Source organism: Micropterus salmoides, unplaced genomic scaffold (genome assembly GCF_014851395.1).
Source record: "Micropterus salmoides isolate LMB-PRFRI ecotype aquatic unplaced genomic scaffold, ASM1485139v1 Ms_hic_scaffold_21, whole genome shotgun sequence".
Classification (NCBI taxonomy): domain Eukaryota; kingdom Metazoa; phylum Chordata; class Actinopteri; order Centrarchiformes; family Centrarchidae; genus Micropterus; species Micropterus salmoides.
In genome coordinates, this window is record NW_024041262.1 from 15,136,775 (window position 1) to 15,154,856 (window position 18,082).

Below are 18,082 nucleotides of genomic sequence, written 5' to 3' on the forward strand. Positions count from 1 at the left end.
ATATTAGGCTGAGAGGTCCAGTAGTTTGTGAGATTAGCTGCAGACAGATACACACACATACACGACCAAACGCATGACCCCATCCATGGTGCTGTTTAATGATACTTTCTTCAATATGCTTCATGTTTCTTTGTTAATTAGCTTTTATATCTCCTGCAATGCTATTCTTGTTGTCTTTATCTTCGGCTTTGTTATAATTACAGTGATCAAGGATACAAATAATTTAAGTGCCTTAAAGAATAATAAACAGACAAATAAAAAGACATTTAAAGAAGAAACACAAAATACAGAGATGATAAATAATGACAGCAAAAACATTCTTTTATTTTCACTTTAAATTTTCATCAAATTATAGTAATCAAAATCCAAAAAGTCCTTTTACAAATACAGGATAGCTGTGTTCATACAAATCAACACTGTTACATAAATACACCAGACACACAGTTTATATTTATCAACAAAAACACAGAGGTTTGAAATACATAATCATAAGACTACAAGGGTAAAATTACATACATATGTTATGGTCAATTATAATTTCCGTAATTTTTATGTATGTGTGTGTATGTTTTACGCGGGATTTTTAGTACATGTGTATATATGTTTGTGTGTTGTCTAAATTATTGTCCATGTCTCATCTAGGGCCGAGTTTTAAGGGGGACTTGGGAGATGAGAGGTTCTTCTTGCCATTGTGGGGCTTCACTTTCAGGTTTTGTTTTGGTGCCGTTTTCAAGTAAAAATCAAGCTGTTGGGGAAGAGATGAAGAACAAGATGTGAGTGATCAAGGCAAAGTGCATTTCGGTCTATAATGACATACAAGGAAGTCTTGTCTAGGGATCTCTAAAAGCATATTTGGACAACTCACTATCTGCCTTTTCCACAAAACAAAGGTAAGTTGGTGGGTAAAACTGTACTTGTATGCGCCCATAGATGCCCCGTCTAGATACATAGAAACATACCTGTATGGCCTCAGCTGGTCCCACTGTGACTGTGCTCACGAAGGGGAGGTAACCTGGAGCAGATGCTGTCATAGTGTAGGTACCTGGTAACAGGAGTCTGAAATAGTCGCCATCCACTCCTGGAGGTGAGCACAAATGGGAAAAGATGATGGGTGCAAACGCCCAACTAGTCTATTTAAAATTGTAATTTACACAGTGGTGGAAGAAGAAGTAATCAGATCATTTATTTAATTAAGTAGAAACACTTCATTACAAGTTAAAGCATTCAAACCTGTATGACATCAAGTTAAAGTAGCTAAGTATTATCAGCAGAATTTAGTGGGAAAGTGGACTATGTAACTTTGGAAAGTAGGAATGACACCATTTTTAAATTACAAATGAAAATTTGAATTAAAAATCAATAAAACGCAGCTTTACTAAAGTCAATATTCTCAGAAGTTTTACTCTTTCAGCTTTATTTGGTCTAGTATGACCAGTAGCGTGTGGTGGCGATATAATGTTAGTGAATGTTAGCTAACTTATATGTATATTGCTGTGTAACTGACATTACTGATTCAGTTTGCTTCTGTTATGATTCTATCCCACTTGTGCTTCTCTTTCAATAGGCATTAGCATGAATCATAATGGTGTAATTGTCACATAAGGGAAACAATGGCGCTGTTCAGCAAAAGTTATATACTGTTGTTTTAAAGTATAAACGAAAAAATAATAATAATAAAAAATGGTGGTACACGGCAGTGATTAGTGAAGTGTGTAGCGCCATACAGTGCCATACACCCCAGATTCAGAGATGGAATTTAACCACAGCCTGCCACAACAGGTGAAGGCAGGTCAAGACTACCTGTTGGAAACTGATTTTTTTTATTTAAAGCACAACACTACTGACTCACTACCGCCACGCAGAAACAGAGTGTTATATTCGAGTTATATTGTTAAAGATATTATGCTATTGGATAATTATTACCGATGAATTAACATGTGAACATTTTAATGCTGGTGGACCTGATTTTAGCTATTTTATATACTGTTAGGTGGTTTAATTTACTGTACAATACTAATCAGATGTGTTCATTACAAGTTTTTAAAAGTATAATGCTAAAGTAAATTACAAGTACCACAGAATTGAACTTGAGTAAATTTAAATACAGTGCACATACAGTTTGCATTTTTTTCAAAGTGAATGTCCACCATTGGCCACTAGAGGACAGCTTGCTCCATTCCTGTGTGAGGCACTTATTTCCTTATTTACAATACAGTAAAACTCAGCTATTATGAAAAACAACAGACTCTTTTTTCCTGTTGAAAGTTGGACCGCTTTCCAAGAAGCACAAAGTCACTGCTTATTTTGACTCCACTTTCTTTCTGTGATTAAGATTTTTACAACAAGGTTTGAACAACTGTATTCTCCTGCATCACCAGCCCAGACATTAACAGATCATTTATCACATACCTCACAACACTGCAGTTAAAGAGTAAAAATGTCCAAGGAAATAATAACCACGTATAATACACCGTATACACCCCCTCCAACCCTTTCTTACCGCTGGTCACATCGTGGTTGATGCCTGCCACAGAGATCTCAGCGTTGCTGATAGGGTTGTTGTTTTCGTCATACACCATGCCTTTTACGCCATGATGCACCTGAACAAGGAGAAACACATGTACATTGCTTTTGTTCTTGATTAATCATACTTGTTTTATTAATTTGACCAATTTCTAACTATAATTTCTTTTATAGATCATGCCATTTGTGCTTGAGCTTGTGCCACTAAAAAATACAAATGTGAAATATGTGTTAATACAGGCAAATGAGGTATGTGTGAGCAAATATAGATTTGTGTTTGATTGCTGCATTGATTGCAAGTTTTATGAGGTAATGTAAAAAACTGAACAACTGAACTTCTGAATAGACTTTCCAAAACATTAGATCTTATTAACCTTCTTTGGCACTGTGGTCTGCAATAGACATACAGTAAAACAAGACCACAAAAGAATCTGAAGGCTCTTTCAGTTTGGTCTATTTGATCAGCGCAGCAGAAAAAGGTATGCATTTCTGAGTCCTCCCTTAGGGCTTAAGAAACACTATTAGTGGCAATGCATCACTGTGCTTTATCTCAGCACTCTGACAATCTGATATAAAAGACTTTTGTCCCCAAACCAAGCCTCTTGTCATTGCTTGACAGAAAGTAAAAGTCAGTTTACTTGAATTTCACACAGCTCATTTTATCACGTCACTTTATCCAGGGAATCCCAGACAATATTTACAAGAAGCCAGTGTACTGGACTCATGACTCTTAGTTGTAACTATATATCAGTGTGTTTGTGTCCATCAAGTTGTAAACGATTACAGTCATTTGCCATTTAATGGGTGTGTATATGTGTTTTCTGACCTGTTCAAGGTATGAAACCAGTGCTTCTCGGTTGCCAAGCCATTCTCTGGGTAGTGCTGAAGCTGGAGGAAACTTATCACAGCTCAGCTCCAGGGTGATCTCAAAACAGTTGCTGTAAAGGTAGTTGAAGTCCTGCATTCCTGAAACACGCAGAAATACTCTTTACTTTAGATATTAAGGGAAGAGCTCTAAAACGGTACATCTTTTTCATATCAGTGGTTCCCAGCGTGGTTTATAGAGCGGTTTACATGGAGTCATAGTTTGCCTCTTTGATTTGTAAGGAGTTAATGTGATTTATCTTCGGTCTGTCTAAAATCAACTGTCACACATTTTTGGTCATTGAGATAATGGAGTGAAAAACTTTGACAATTTCTTTTTATATATGGTGATGAAGATTTTTCCAAACCATTGCATTTTGCTATTTTGACTTTTAGATGGACTGATATACTACTTTCAATAGAAGCCTAATGCATATGAGCCAAGGGTTGGGAGGGAAAGTTCAAATATAACCTCATAGACCATGACATAACACTTGGTGCAAAAGGAGTTGTTAAAATAAACATAACGTTCTCCTACAAAATGTGACTGTGGGCGTTTTCATCCAATTCAAAAGCTTGCATGACTCAACCGAAATGCTGAACAGAGTCACATTCCAAAGAATAATACACACCAGCCTAGACCAGGATTTATAGATCAAATAAGTGGGTATTATTATTATTGTTGTTGTAGTTACAGATTAAGTGAGCTGAAATCAAATACATGCTCAGACAGTTTAAAGAACTCGGTGTACTGTAGCTTCCAAGCATTCCACAGCAAAACGTTACTGCAAGAACCAATCAAATCTTAAAACTGAGCACAAGTTTCCCAAGGCATAAAGCAAACGAGGGAGAGTGAAGACTTAAAACTCATTTAACTCTTGATGGCCAGCAGGTGGCCAGTGCCAGTAAATAATAAACCAAACCCTAATAGCAGCCCCACTAAGCTCTCTGGTGACATCCATGGTACCGAAAAATCAAAAATAAACCTCAAATATTCACAGATTTTATTGGAGAAATTGGAGGAGAATCTGACATGGTTAACTGTGATGTACTGGCACTAGAGAGTCACACATCAAGGTAGAGGCAGTGGCATTCAAAAAGGATGGATGATAAGATGTTTTCAGTGATATATTTGAAATTTGAATTTTAGTAACTGCTACAGCCAATCTTGAAAATCAAGATTGGTTACTAAAATTGAAGATCATCCAATTGCCGCACAGAATTAGAGGCAATGTGCCAGATTAATGAATTACCAGAGAAGATCCATTTGCGTGTTAAAGTACGAAAAATGATTAGGGTAGGGAGGGGGTTAACCTTTTTGTTCACTTTTTCAAAAAGCATTTCCAATGGACCCTCCCCCTGACTTTCAGAAATCTGCAACACCCTTCCCCCTAATATCTCAAAATTATATAATGTGTGTTAAATCAGGTTTAATCATAAAATGTTCCCCTGTCAATGCTAAGGGTGCATTAATTATCTAAAATGGTTAAAGTTAGTATGTAAATGGAATAAAAAATTTCACAATATGCACCAAATATTACTTTAGAAATTTTCGAATAAATAGAATAGTCCATCCCTAACATCCCAGACACTCAACATGGCTGGGATGAACCACTGTCACTGTGACAAAATGACATGAGGACAGGTGGCAACTCTATGGAAGGCTGAAATAAAATTTTAATCTGGGGTGACATAAATTTAAAATCCCATGCTCTTCCAAAAAAATTCAGAACACCCTCCCTTCAGTCTACTATAATTTCCGTACAGTCTGAGGTTGTTGTTTGCAAATGTAATTTACAAATTTCAGCAGCTAAACTGAGGGGTCAGTGGAAGTGCAGCTGTTGGTGCACAGGGGTGCTGAAGAGGTTAAAGGCAGGAGGAGAGCACAGAGGCCTCACAAAGAGTCAGAGAGTTCATGACGACAGTGGGAAAGCTTGCCTTGCAAGCCACTCATGGCATGTCGTTCATGCTGAAGTCTATGCCTGTGCCTGCCATCATTCATGTAGGTGGCCTCGTCTTTCTTTGGAAAGGGAATGATAATGGACGGACTCCAACACATTGGAATTTGCATGTAAACAGGGAACAATCTGTTTTCTGCGTGGCGGTAGTGAGTCAGTAGTGTTATGCTCTAAATAAGAAAAATCAGTTTGCACTTTCCAACTGGTAGTCTTGACCTGCCTTCACCTGTTGTGGCAGGCTGTGTTTAAATTCCATCTCTGACTCTGGGGTGTATGGCACTGTATGGCGCTACACACTTGCATACCACTCTCATGTCTGTATGTTAAATTTGAAGTAAAGACCAGAAGGCGGTTAGGGTTGCCAGCTGTCCCTTAAAATACGGAATCGTCCCTTATTTGAGAACTAAATAGCGCGTCCCGTTTTGAATCAATATGGGGTTTGTCCCGTATTTCCGATAATCCCATGCAAATCATCCCACCTGCATTCTGTGAAGACTTCCTTTTCTACCCCTGATTGGGTAATAGCCTACTCGCTGCCATTGTTGGTTTGATTAATACTGACAGATTCAGGGCCAATCGGAGTCAGATAAGGGTGGGTCTCTTGGCAGAGAGGCGAGTTGAAACAACGGTGGCGGCAGCTCGAGAAACCCCCCGCGTCCCCTCTGAAACGAAAGCGGATGCAAAAGATGACGAGAGTGGAAGAAATCAAATAGCCTACTTGATGAGTATCAAGCCAAACGGAAGAATTTTTTGGCCAGTGTTCTGCATGGTGGCCTGACGAGGCAGTGTAATGACTTAATAAAACGTAACCTACTAATTTTCTGATTGATCTGCCTATTTGTTAAGAAATATTGTTACAATGTAAAGGAATTACATGTCTACATTATCTACATACTTATAAAAGGAAGTATGCCTAACATGCTCCAATACTGCACACAAAGCCTACTACTTCTGGTCCCCAGATGTTCATGATGTTCATGGAAAATCCTTAGCAAAAGTCTTTCCAATTGAATCATATCAAAGCATTTGTTTTAGCCTATTTATAGTTCATAGGTTATGGACATGTTTATTTAATAAGTTAATGAAATACAGTTCACATCCTATTTTTTGTGTTCTCACTGTCACATATTATTGAGCCTATGTTTAGCTGTATACACAGCTTTGACAATATGACCAGTAGTATGTTGAGTTGTGACAGAGAAATACTGAGTGCATCTGTTCACACTGATTTCAATAGCAGATAGTTTATTATAATGTCCATTGTTATCAATCTTAATGCTTTCCTGAAAACATGTTTTAAATTATTATATGCCACCACTAGCACACCGTCGGGCCCTTGGTTGTCGGGCCCCCAAGGGGTGTGGCCCCCACTGCGGCAGGTGTCCTTTATTCTTCTGTATTGAAGGTGGCAACCCTAGGTTAGCTTAGCTTGGCACAAAGACTGGAAACAGAGGGCACAAAGGTAGTATAAGGTACCGTATACTAGTTTCAGCCCTTCACAGCAATAATTTAAAGATAAGTTTGTTATACAGTGCCCCTAAATCCCCAAATGTTCTCCCAGTTTACTGTTTGAAACTCAACATAGTTGAAGGTGAAGTTTAAAACCTCACTGTTGTACTGGGAGGAGATTTGGGGACACTGTAACACAATCCAAATTTTGTGTTTTTAATGTCTGTTTAATCTGTTGCTTTCTTTTCACCCTGCTCAGGAGCAGAGGTTTTGCTTACCTTTGGACAGGGAGTACCAGCTTGCCCCGTTGGTGATCCCCTCGTCAAAGAAATCCCCACAGTTCCAGCCCTTGTGCATCCAGCTATGAGCGTATGAGTAGGTCCTCGCCAACTGTCATCACACACAAATGCACATGTGCCCAATCATTCACATGTTTTCACACACACATACTCACACACAGACACACCAAACAATGATGAGATCAGATGTGCGTAACATCTGGAAGAAATTTTTAATCTGCAGCACACCTTTCTGAAGATTTTGTCATCCGCAGTGGCTGCATATGTGGTCCTCCCTCGAATGCGAGGATCTCTTGACCTGTCGAAGGGGTAATTGGCTACCACAGCTCCCCCATGGAGGTTGGCTGACAGGACAAAATTGTAGTTTTGCATCCATTTAATGACTGCCAAAGTCTCTGGTTCAACCTGTAGAGGATATTCGACAGGAATGTTATATGGAGAGCAGCTTATAACTTTTATTGCTGATGGACTTAGGCCAACAGGACAATACGCATGACATATGGACCTTTTTATAAAACAATATAGACACACACTCAAAGACATATTGTATGTAACCATTCATTGAATTGTAGTCCAGCATTTATGTAATGTCCTTCATCAATTGTCAAGCTCTTGCAGTATTTTCATTCAATAATTAGTCAAAATATAGTCCATAAATGCTTCCCTAATCATTAAATTTAACTATCCAATGCCCTCTTAGTGGCTGTCAGTCTTACTGTATGTTGTCTGGTTAGTGCTATTATTACATATAACCCCAGACCTTTCCCAAACAGGATCAGTGGTCTGAAGTTATGTGGTTTTCTTTTCACTCAGAACCACTGTCTTGTCTGCTTGGCTGGTTATCTGGACAAATCCTAGTTTTCTCTGCTTTACCATATGCAAATATTTTATCTGGGATTTTTCCCCCACCCTTTTGACTTGCACCAGGTTAATCTTTAGGAAACTTAATTCTTCACGGTATCCTCTGCCTTTCTCAAGACCATAAAATGATTCTTCAGCTTTGCATGCAGTGTGCTTTCTCCCTCATGTGGGTCAGTATACCTCATGTTATCTAGACTCTAAATGAATGAGACATGCTTAGAATTTGTTAAAATGCCATCCTTATCAGTTTTTGAGTCTGGAATTCAGGGAGAAAGATGAGTTTGTGATGATGCAAGTGTTTACTAAAAACTGCCAGGATGGAAACCATTACTTCTAAAGCAAAACTACAATATTTAAAATACTGACTCAACACTCGTTACTCTTTTAAACTAACTATCCTCACTTGCTCCTAGACATATTTCATGCATGGAGGCAAGGAGTAACACCTCGTCTTAATGTGGGACAATAAACACAGTCTGGTTCAGCTGAAGGAAAATTAGGCCGATCAGAGACAACTGGCCTTGAAAACATCAGTTGCAGAAACATAGGACTGGCAGGTGTTTATTGTATGTGGATCATTACATACATTCAGGTGTGCTTTGTTTGAAGTCAGATCTGTCACCATGGTGTAGGGTTACATATGAAGGACACACACACACACACACACACACACACAAAGATAATCATATCTCGGACCAGAGAGAATACCATGCCATCATAAATACAAATCCACACATTCTGGGTCACTCGGTCATTCATTAACAGACAAGGTTAGATTTCACCACGTGTGTGTGATGTCCCCTGCAGGCCAAACACTTGTCAGCAAGGTGAGTTTTCCTTCAGAGGTTGAATAATCACAGTATTTCTAAGAACATGACCCTGCTGTCAGTCTGTGGGTGGTGGAAAATGTTTAAAAATTGATTCCTGTGGAATTAACCATGACAGACTACAACTACACTGGGAGACTCTGAAACAAGTGCTGATCCCCTTATACGGTTTCAAGATTTGAGGATTAAAGTTATGTTTTTCTTATACAGGAATTAAAATAGTCCCATGTGTAGGTCACTCCAGATTAGTCTGCTGGCCCATAAACAATTTTTTCACCTTTTCCTTGTCTAACTTGCATTATTTTTTATTAAATTCATTCCTCTAGATGAAACATCATCTGCTGGCTAATTAAAATGTAGGAGTTGAGCCTGCAGGCGAGCACAGGGGCTTGTGGCTTCATGCAGCAGCCTGTGAGAATGTAATCCTGACCAGCATGAATGAAGTATCTGTAACAGTGGCACAGTTACTCTTTTGTGTTTGCCTTTCAGGAGGCCGTCATGTGGGTAGACAGCCAGCCCGCGACTGGGAGGACCAGGGTTTTAGTTTTCTCAACACATTTGAAGCGCAGGAACTAGGAAATGGGAAACCACTTTGTTATGCCTACAAATTTGTATTTTGAGAGAATAAAATCAACCTCCCCTCTTTGTTTTTAAGAAGTGGCACAATGATATGGTTTCTTGACTTTATTTAGAGGCACTCATTATCTCACTTTTTTAAATGTTTTTAAGAATTTTTTAAGATTTGGGTTCCCTGTACACACTAGTGTACATTGCACCCCTCTGAGCATGACATTTTATATCTGTGTGCAGTTAGTTCAGCCTGTAAAATATGGACATCTAATTTACAAACCCCCGGGGACACGCATTTACATTAATTGTGTATTAGGATAGGAGGTTTTGAATATGTTTTGTTGCTTCCTGGTTGTGTTTTTATATAATTGTTCAAAAGATTTAAAACACATATATTTAAAATCCTACAGGTACAGTTATAACATTACATTATTTTTGAATACCTTTTTTTCTCTACAAATCGTTTATTATTTCTTGTCATTTTAATTACTTTACACTGACTTTGAATGTTTTTTTCCAGATACATTAAATTATCCAGCTTTAATAACACCCAGGGGTTTCAAGCAGGATGAACCAAAGAGTAGGATCATTTAGAGAAAAACTCAAGGAAATTAACCTTGAGACCAGAAGCACTTTTAGTGTCTGCTGAAGATAAGACATCTGCACCCCCAAGGATCTGACCTTCATACTTTAAATGTACTTTTCAGCCGACTTTTACCAGCATTTTGACGGCACACACCCTCAGACTTCCCTTCTCTCTCAATTTTACTCTGCAGTGGTTTTAAACAACAAGTGCACAGTAGGGTCGCTCTGAACACAACTGTGTTTCTATTATAGCCAATCTGAGCTACAGTGTACTGTGTACCCTGCAATATAAAGCCAGAAATACAATTCATCTGCATATTATTTTGATAAATTATACAGTTTATTCCCCCAGGAATATGCTTCTTATAAGGTTTAAAGGACAGGACATGCAGTTGGATATAGAGTACCTGACTGTTTAGATTAGTGGGTTTCAATAGGAAGAAAAATATCCATCAGGGCTTTATCAGATGTTCACTAAATACTGGAAAAGGTAAAGGGGTAAAGGTAGTTATCATTTAAATAAAGCATCTGTGCTTTTGAAATACCCAGTGGGTCAATGTAAATAAGAACATTTACTCAAGTACTGTAGCAGGATTTTGATGTTCTTGTACTTTACTTAAGTATTTCCATGTTATGCTACTTGATACTTCTACTTCACTACATTTGTGAGGTAAGAACGGCACTTTTTAGTCCACTACATTTATTTGTCAGATATAGTTACTAGTTACTTTACAGATTATACATAAAAACCATATCATCAGTTTATTAAATACAACACATTGTTAAAGATTAAACCACTAGTTTACAACCTCTTTTGGCTTGTGAGCTCTTACAATAAAACTAAAAGGGGCCTAGTTGGGGCCCCCTTGTCATGTGACAGCTTTCTACATGTTGTTAGCAGCTTCAACAAAGAGACATTTCCCCTCTGAACTTCTGAGGCTGTTTGATTTAAATAACAGTTTTATACCCAAACAGGTAAAACTATTATTAGAGAATATTCTGAAAAATGAATCCAAATGTATGTCGCAGAAATGTGTTTTTTCTTTATTCCTACCCCATTAATCATTTCACAACCAAGATTTATCTCAACTCAGATTTATCTTGTAACTCTTTGGAGGGGCCCGATGCCTAGGTTGGTAACCACAGGATTGACTCAGCAATGAATAGATCAGTTTGAGTGAAATCACAGGTGTGTAGCCATGTGGAGAGTCACGTAGTATCTCAAGGTAATGAGTAACAGTTACACTCTGAGACCGCAGAGACCGTCAGTTCAAATTCTCATGGCGGTGACAAAAAGACAAAAATGTTTAGCTTAAGCTGAAAGTCTTTCTGTACAGTACATACATCTTGTTCATGTCGTTATGAGTGTGATGTGTGAGCAGCAAGAGAACTTTAGAGGCCTTCTTAATGTCAGCTCAACTCAGTTGTCCTTTTAAATTGTCAAAGCTGGAATTCATCTCCAATGCTCCAAAAAAACAAATATAGGAACTTTTGTCATCCGAGTTGGAGCGAGTAAGGCTGCCATTTTGTCTGCACGTTTCATAATGCAAAGACAAAGAACAGCGCCTCTTTCTGAACCAGAGGAAGAAAAGCACTGTTTATATGAGGAGATATAGGTTTTCACAGTAAGATAAGCAAACACACCCATCCAAATGGGTTAGACTGTACAGACAGACACACACAAACACAAACATGAAACAGACAGCCTACCAAGCGATTTACTGGGTCTACTTACTCTTTAAATTTATAGGCAGATTAATTTTGTTTAGTAAGAGCTCAGCTGGCAGTGGAATCTGATCCAGTACAAATCTCATGAATCCGTTCATGTCAACATAGTTAAAGCCAAGACAGCTCAGCTATGCTACAGTTGCTCATTATTCATCTCCATATTCAAACAGTGAACACACACTCGCACAAGCATGAGAAATGTACTCATCCATCTTCCTCTCTCACACTCACCCACATAAGCACATAGATGTATTTGCACACATATGCACATGTACACATAGGTAAGTGAGGTATACTGTGTTTTTATCCAGTGGCACTGACCGTTTGCTCCCAGTTGTCCGGCAGGGGCAGGTGGTGGTTTCTTCCGTTGTGCTTTTCATAATAGTACATGAGTGCGTTCAGGTCTGGAAAGTTCCGGTTCAGATCGATTTCTCTGGCGTTCCCTCGACCCACCAGGTAGCCGTTGAACTCTGGACCCTGTTGATCAGGTTACTGTTGGGGTTATCTCGGTTTTTCCCAGTGGATTGACTGAACTATCATGTTTTGGCTTTTGGGGTTTCAGGATGCAGCTTTTCAAGCTATGAATTCATATTGCTTGGAAGCAGTAAAGGAAAACGGGTTTGCATATTCCACAAACTGCACAGGCAATCTGCAGTGTAACAAGAGTATTCTTTTTTTTCCAGGCAGATTTTTTTCTGGATATAATGTTTAATTCACAATGATTTACTTGTTTTCTTAGGAATCCAAACTCAAATCCTTCCCAGAAACATTTAAAGGTTGTTAAGACACAAGCAAGAGAAAATTCCAAGAGACTCTGAGTCCTGAGCATGATAAAAAGCTTATAAAAATGCATGGCAGACGCAATATTGAATGTTTTTATAATTAGCATTTATGCTTTTGAGTGAAATGTCTTAACTAATACTGTATGGATTGCCATGACATTTAGTAAAGACATTCATGATCCCCAGAGGATGAATCCTATAGACTTTGATCAACCCTTAACTTTTCCTCAGGCACCTCCATTAGGACTGAATTTTAATTTGTTCAATGTCATTCCATCGGCTTCAGCACGATAACACAAACATACTAAACTACTATATGTGACAATGGGAAACATTATACTGCTAAATATCAGTGTGTAGGCAACTTAGTTGTCAATATGAGCATGTTAGCATGCTGACATAACCATTTAGCTTGTTTTATTATACTCGGGATGTGGAAATCTCTTTCTTGTTTGCCTCCAAATTGCACATTTAAAGCAACATTATGTAGTAATTTTATCTTAAAATAACAGCTTCAAAATCATTTTGATGGTATACTGATTTCTATTAGGGTAAATGGCGTCTCTGTCATTGGCAGAGGCGAAGAGACCCAAGAGGATGTTGACGGAGGAAGGGAGGAGGAGATAAAGAGAGTGACCAAGCAAGATGCTGCCAGATGTTGGGGAGAGCTTTGTGAATTAGAGACTGCAAGACAGACACTGAGCTGGCATTCTTTCGGTTGAACTAGTAATCTTGTGTTGTCACACTTGCTTGATGTGTGGCTGTGTTAGCAAAGTTGTCGACCTGCCATTTTTTAATCATAAGTAATGTAATTATAACAAATGCACGTGATGTAAGACTATATCTTACATATTGTTGCTTTTATCCCTGAGTGCATTTATCTCTGGAAAAAAAAAATCTTTACTGACTACTGCTGCCATTGATGTTTTTCCTCAAAAAGCTCAGTCAGCACCCCAAATCAAATGCCATCTGTGATGCTGGGAAATAAAGCTTGTTTTCCAGACGCTGCCGCATCCAAACATCTGTTGATGCAACAAATTATAGTGCGGGGTGTCGTCTGAGAGGCAAGGAGAGGGTCTGTCAAGTGCAACTGGCCTCCTCAGGACATATAATTAGTCTCAAAGAGAGATGCGTGTGTGTGTTTGTGTTAAAGCATGTGTGTCTGTTGTTTCACAGCCCGTACAGTTACCCCCCAACCGCCACTCCATTGAAAGCTGGAGGCTCTCGTATAGATGGGATTATTACAAACATTACAATGGAAGATTTAATTAAAACAACAGTTTTTGGCTCTTGGCGGCTACAGACTATCACATAACTTTGGATATATTTTCACTGATAAGGTGTGTGTTTGCTGTGATTAACCTTGCAGGTGTATAGTTTTCCTGTGGAACCTTAACATTTCTAACATTTCCACTGGCAAGAACACAATCAAGGAAAAATGTGGAAACTTTTATCCCACAAGTGGCAAATGACTGACGAAATGAAGAAAAACAGCCAAAAGGCATCCCACTCGGGGTGTACAATACCTGTCTGGCAGCCACCTCATAGCCATCAGGGTTCATGGAGGGCAGGATGTGGATGCGCGTGTCATAGATCAGCCTCATGATCCGCTGGTTTCCGGCCCGATACTCCTCGCAGAGAAACTGGGACAACTTAATGAGCAGCTCACGGCCGAGCACTTCGTTGCCGTGCATGTTGCCCACGTACTTGAACTCCGGCTCCACTGGGGAGGAAGAAGAGAGATGGGTGGGGGGTGCGGGTGGGGGGGGGGGTCAAAATGCCACACAGAGCTGCCGAGCCTGACATTTAAAATGAATGCTTGAACATGCACACAGATACATACACTACATTAAAATATTTCACAGTGTGTAGGCCTTTTATCCAGCCTATGAGTCTTTGTGCCATATCTTGAGTTTCTAAATGTTACAAGGTCACCACCTAACCTGATTAAAGCGAGACTATGTAACTTTTGGTTGAAAGCAGCCCCTGTAGCCATAAATGACATTTGCAGGCTAATGGCAGATTAAATTGCCCTTCATTTACTAAGATTCTCTAGAGGCAGCCGCTTTAAAGACATCATCATTTGGCTTCTTTTTAACTCCACAGCCCCAAATTTGGTAGTTTTCAAGCTTGTAGTCTGCAGCACCAGCGGACTCAAGTGACATCACTTGAGCAAAAGGATAATTTCTTGTTGCAGCTCCTCCTGTAGCCACAAAAGTCTTTATACATTTTTTTTCACATATGCAGTAGTACACCCCAAGACCTGTTAACAGACTTTGATGTGGGGTTGACCTTTAGCTAACATTAGCCACCATTAACTACTCGTCATAACAGACCAAGTAAGGGTGTAGCAACAAAACTCTTCAGTGTATTCAAGTGAGCAGGGGTGCTGGGTTGTATTGCTTATGTGTTAAACTTATCATTGAAAGAGGCAGAGTGGGTTATTCTTTTATTTCAAAAACACACATAATCTTGCTTTAAACTAATTACCAACCTTAATGTTTTTACATTACTGCAATTTCTTGATAAGGTACTTCTCAAGCTTCTGACAAAGGTGAGCTATGTGGAGTGAGTGTGATGACAACTGATTGAATTATTTGGATAATGTCACCTGACATTCCTGGCTATCTGTCAGTGATTGGGTGAGCCACCTATCCAAACATTCTCCCTCTCTGTGTAGGGTTCCTTCCTCCCAAGGGTCCCTTCATTAATCACTGCTGCAGTGTTGATAGAACCAAGGACCCCCAAACAATGTGGCTAGACAGAGCTACTGCTGGGTAGCTGGTAACACTGGCTAGAACTTTTTGCTTAATGTTTATTTAATGCTATCTTGTGCCCTAAATATATGATTTTACACTAAAAGCATGGTGCATACTACTATTATTATTTTATTTGTTTCCACTTTTGTTGTTCATGAGAGGAAGGAAGTGTGTTTTTTTTGTAGGGGGTGGGGTATTGTTGGGGGTAAGCAGATACTTCCAAATTTATGAACACCCTTCACTAATTGCTTCAGGCACCCAAATGGCAGCTTGGACGCTGTAATTCACCTCCTTTCTTTAACACGGGGCCAACTGGCCTCAGGTTCAGAAAACAGAGTTGGCTCTAGCGAGCAGCTTTAAAAAAGCACACACACACTCAGCAGCATGTGAAAGGCTTGAGTTTCCTAAAGGGTGCAAGAGGGTTGACCCAGACAAGACCTCAGGTCACTCCCCTCCATGAAGTGCACTGTTCCTGTTTTTCATGCTTTGTCATTTTGCAGGAGAACAAGCGCACATCCTTCTATTCTACTGAAGGAAGCCCCTACATGTGCAAATGCAGATAAAAATGCAAGCTCAGCCGCAAGCCAGAAAAGCATTCCCTGCAGTTGTCAAGGGTTTTTTTTCTTTCTCAAAGAGCTGCCATTAAAAATGCAAGAATAGGAAAATGTTCAAAATCACTCTACATGCAAAATTAACACCTGGGGAACCGATTGAGTGGTTAGGAGGGACAAGCAAAGCTTTTACAAGAGCGGGTTCAGGGTTAAAGCGTTGTTGACTCAAGGTGAACTTCTGTGTCATCTGCTTAGCTTTGAATAACACCCCACTTTTCTGTCAGTGGCTGGATGGCAAAAAATTGAAATGAATCACAGATGTTCATGCAATTCTTTCACTTTCGCCTTTGTTTTTGACTTTGAGTTTCTCACAGATTACGGTCACTGGTGTTTATCAAAGAAGCCACACAGTAATTCAGCTTCAGAAAGCTGTATCGAAAGCTTGCATTTCATCTCTTCTGGGGGAAAAACCAAAGCCCCCACACACTGCTCTGTCTCCTGCCAGCTATGTCCTCACTCCCCACAGCAAGAAGTGCAAAACAAATGATCAGCCAATCACAGGGCCTGTGTATCTGAAATCCATATTGGAATTGACATCCATTCCCTGCACCACCAGAACACTTTATCAGCTTCAAAAGTTGCTTTGTGGCATTTGACACAGTGTGAGCTTGCTGTCATGTGGAAATCTTAACTCATATAAACTATTTTTCGCATTTTAATTTAAACTAAATATACTTGGAATTTGCTGTATGTCTGCAATGATCCCCAAATATTCTTATTGACATGCTGGATTAACATAATGGAAATGGAAACACTTTTGATCTTAATGTAACATGCCCATCTTTACTGGACTGTCAAACATTGAATCAGGTGTTACTCACATGCTTCATGGATGCCCGGGTTATCACTGAACTCCAGCACGTAGAGGTGGCGCCCCTCTACGCTGTGCCCGATGCTGTAAATGCGAGTGATGTAAGGGCATTCGCTCTGCACTGCAAACAGGGCTCGCACCATCTCCTCGTAGCGATGATGCTGGAAGTCTGAGCCGCACACCAGGAGCCCCATCAGCCCCAGTATAAGCGAGGGACAAGTCCACCCCTGCTGCATGGTCCCTCAGTCCAACTTGGGCAGCACAGGAGAAGAGGAGAGGACGCTGGAGAAGAGACTGCCCGCAGCTATGCAAAACACTCTCACACTCTCAGATGTATGTTTATCTCCTTACACACCAAACATACTGCTTACTCCCTGATTGCTCTTTCCCTTTCTTGTCCCCTTCTTTCTCCTGCTCTCCCTCTCCCTGTGCCTCCTCCCACATACAGTCCCCACACTGAAGAGCAAGTAAGGACAGCCCCCTGCTCCCTCTTTGTCTCACTCTCCTCCTCCAACAGCTGCTTCTCTCCCTCTCTCTCCCTTTGAGTCCTTGTCAAGTACATGCTACTTGCTTTATTGGTGCTTAGAATACTTCTGCTTCAAGTAGTTTGCCCCGCAGCCCCCTCAGCTCTCTGCACACAGAATCTGAATTTCATTCTGTCTCTGAGACACTCATTTTCTATCCCTTTCTTTGTCTCTAACTCTTGTTCTATACTCCCTTCCTGGGAAAGAGGGGTTGTTTCCACGGCACTGCTCTCCCCAACCCCTGCAGCCCTCAATCATCCATTCATTAACTCTTAAGTCAACACACAAACCCTGTGTGTGTGTGTGTGTGTGTGTGTGTGTACGCGTGCTCCTCTGATGAATCAGTGTGGGAACTCCTTTACAATCGTTGGACTGATTTTGTTGCTGTTTCCTTGTGTGTGTGTGTGTGTGTGTGTGTGTGTGTGTGTGTGTGTGCCATTTATACACACACACAGAGGAAATGTGTGTATGTATGAATTGCATACACTTATAGCCCAGAGAAGAAAGACCAAACGCTGCAAATAAACACAGGTTGATGCCAAGATACATGCACCCCCCCCAACAAAACACACGCACACACACTCACTGCAGAGTGTGCAAGGGGTGCTGTCAATCAAACATGCCAGAGAAAAGAAGAGCCTTTTCCTTGCAGAATGTTGTGCAACTGCTTGTGGAAGTTTCAAAAAAAGAGAGAAGAGAAGGCAAACGTGAAGCAAGAGAAAGAATTACAGATGGAAAATTGAGCAACAAAAGGCTAAGGAAGAAGGAGGACTGTAAAAAAACAAAAATTAAAATAAAAAGGGTACAAAGAGCAGTTGAACAATGGACAAGGATGGAGAGAAAGCAGGATAAGAGAAGAGATACAGAAATTGAGAGAAAGATCAACTTGGCTGCACTGTGGTTTAATTCCATGAAAATTAGCTTCTCTGTT

General features: G+C 39.9%; 1 protein-coding gene across 1 annotated transcript; it reads right to left on the bottom strand.

The window, feature by feature from the left end:
- Positions 1-298: 298 nt before the first annotated feature.
- Positions 299-17,068, bottom strand: cpn1 (carboxypeptidase N, polypeptide 1). The gene is made up of 9 exons (XM_038736410.1): positions 16,638-17,068; positions 13,973-14,169; positions 11,986-12,141; positions 7,322-7,498; positions 7,073-7,184; positions 3,350-3,489; positions 2,501-2,600; positions 960-1,078; positions 299-745 (listed from the first exon to the last, which is right to left on the bottom strand). The coding sequence occupies exons 1-9, from the start codon at positions 16,861-16,863 to the stop codon at positions 635-637; spliced, it is 1,338 nt and encodes a 445-aa protein (XP_038592338.1). The 5' UTR covers positions 16,864-17,068; the 3' UTR covers positions 299-634.
- Positions 17,069-18,082: the final 1,014 nt, after the last annotated feature.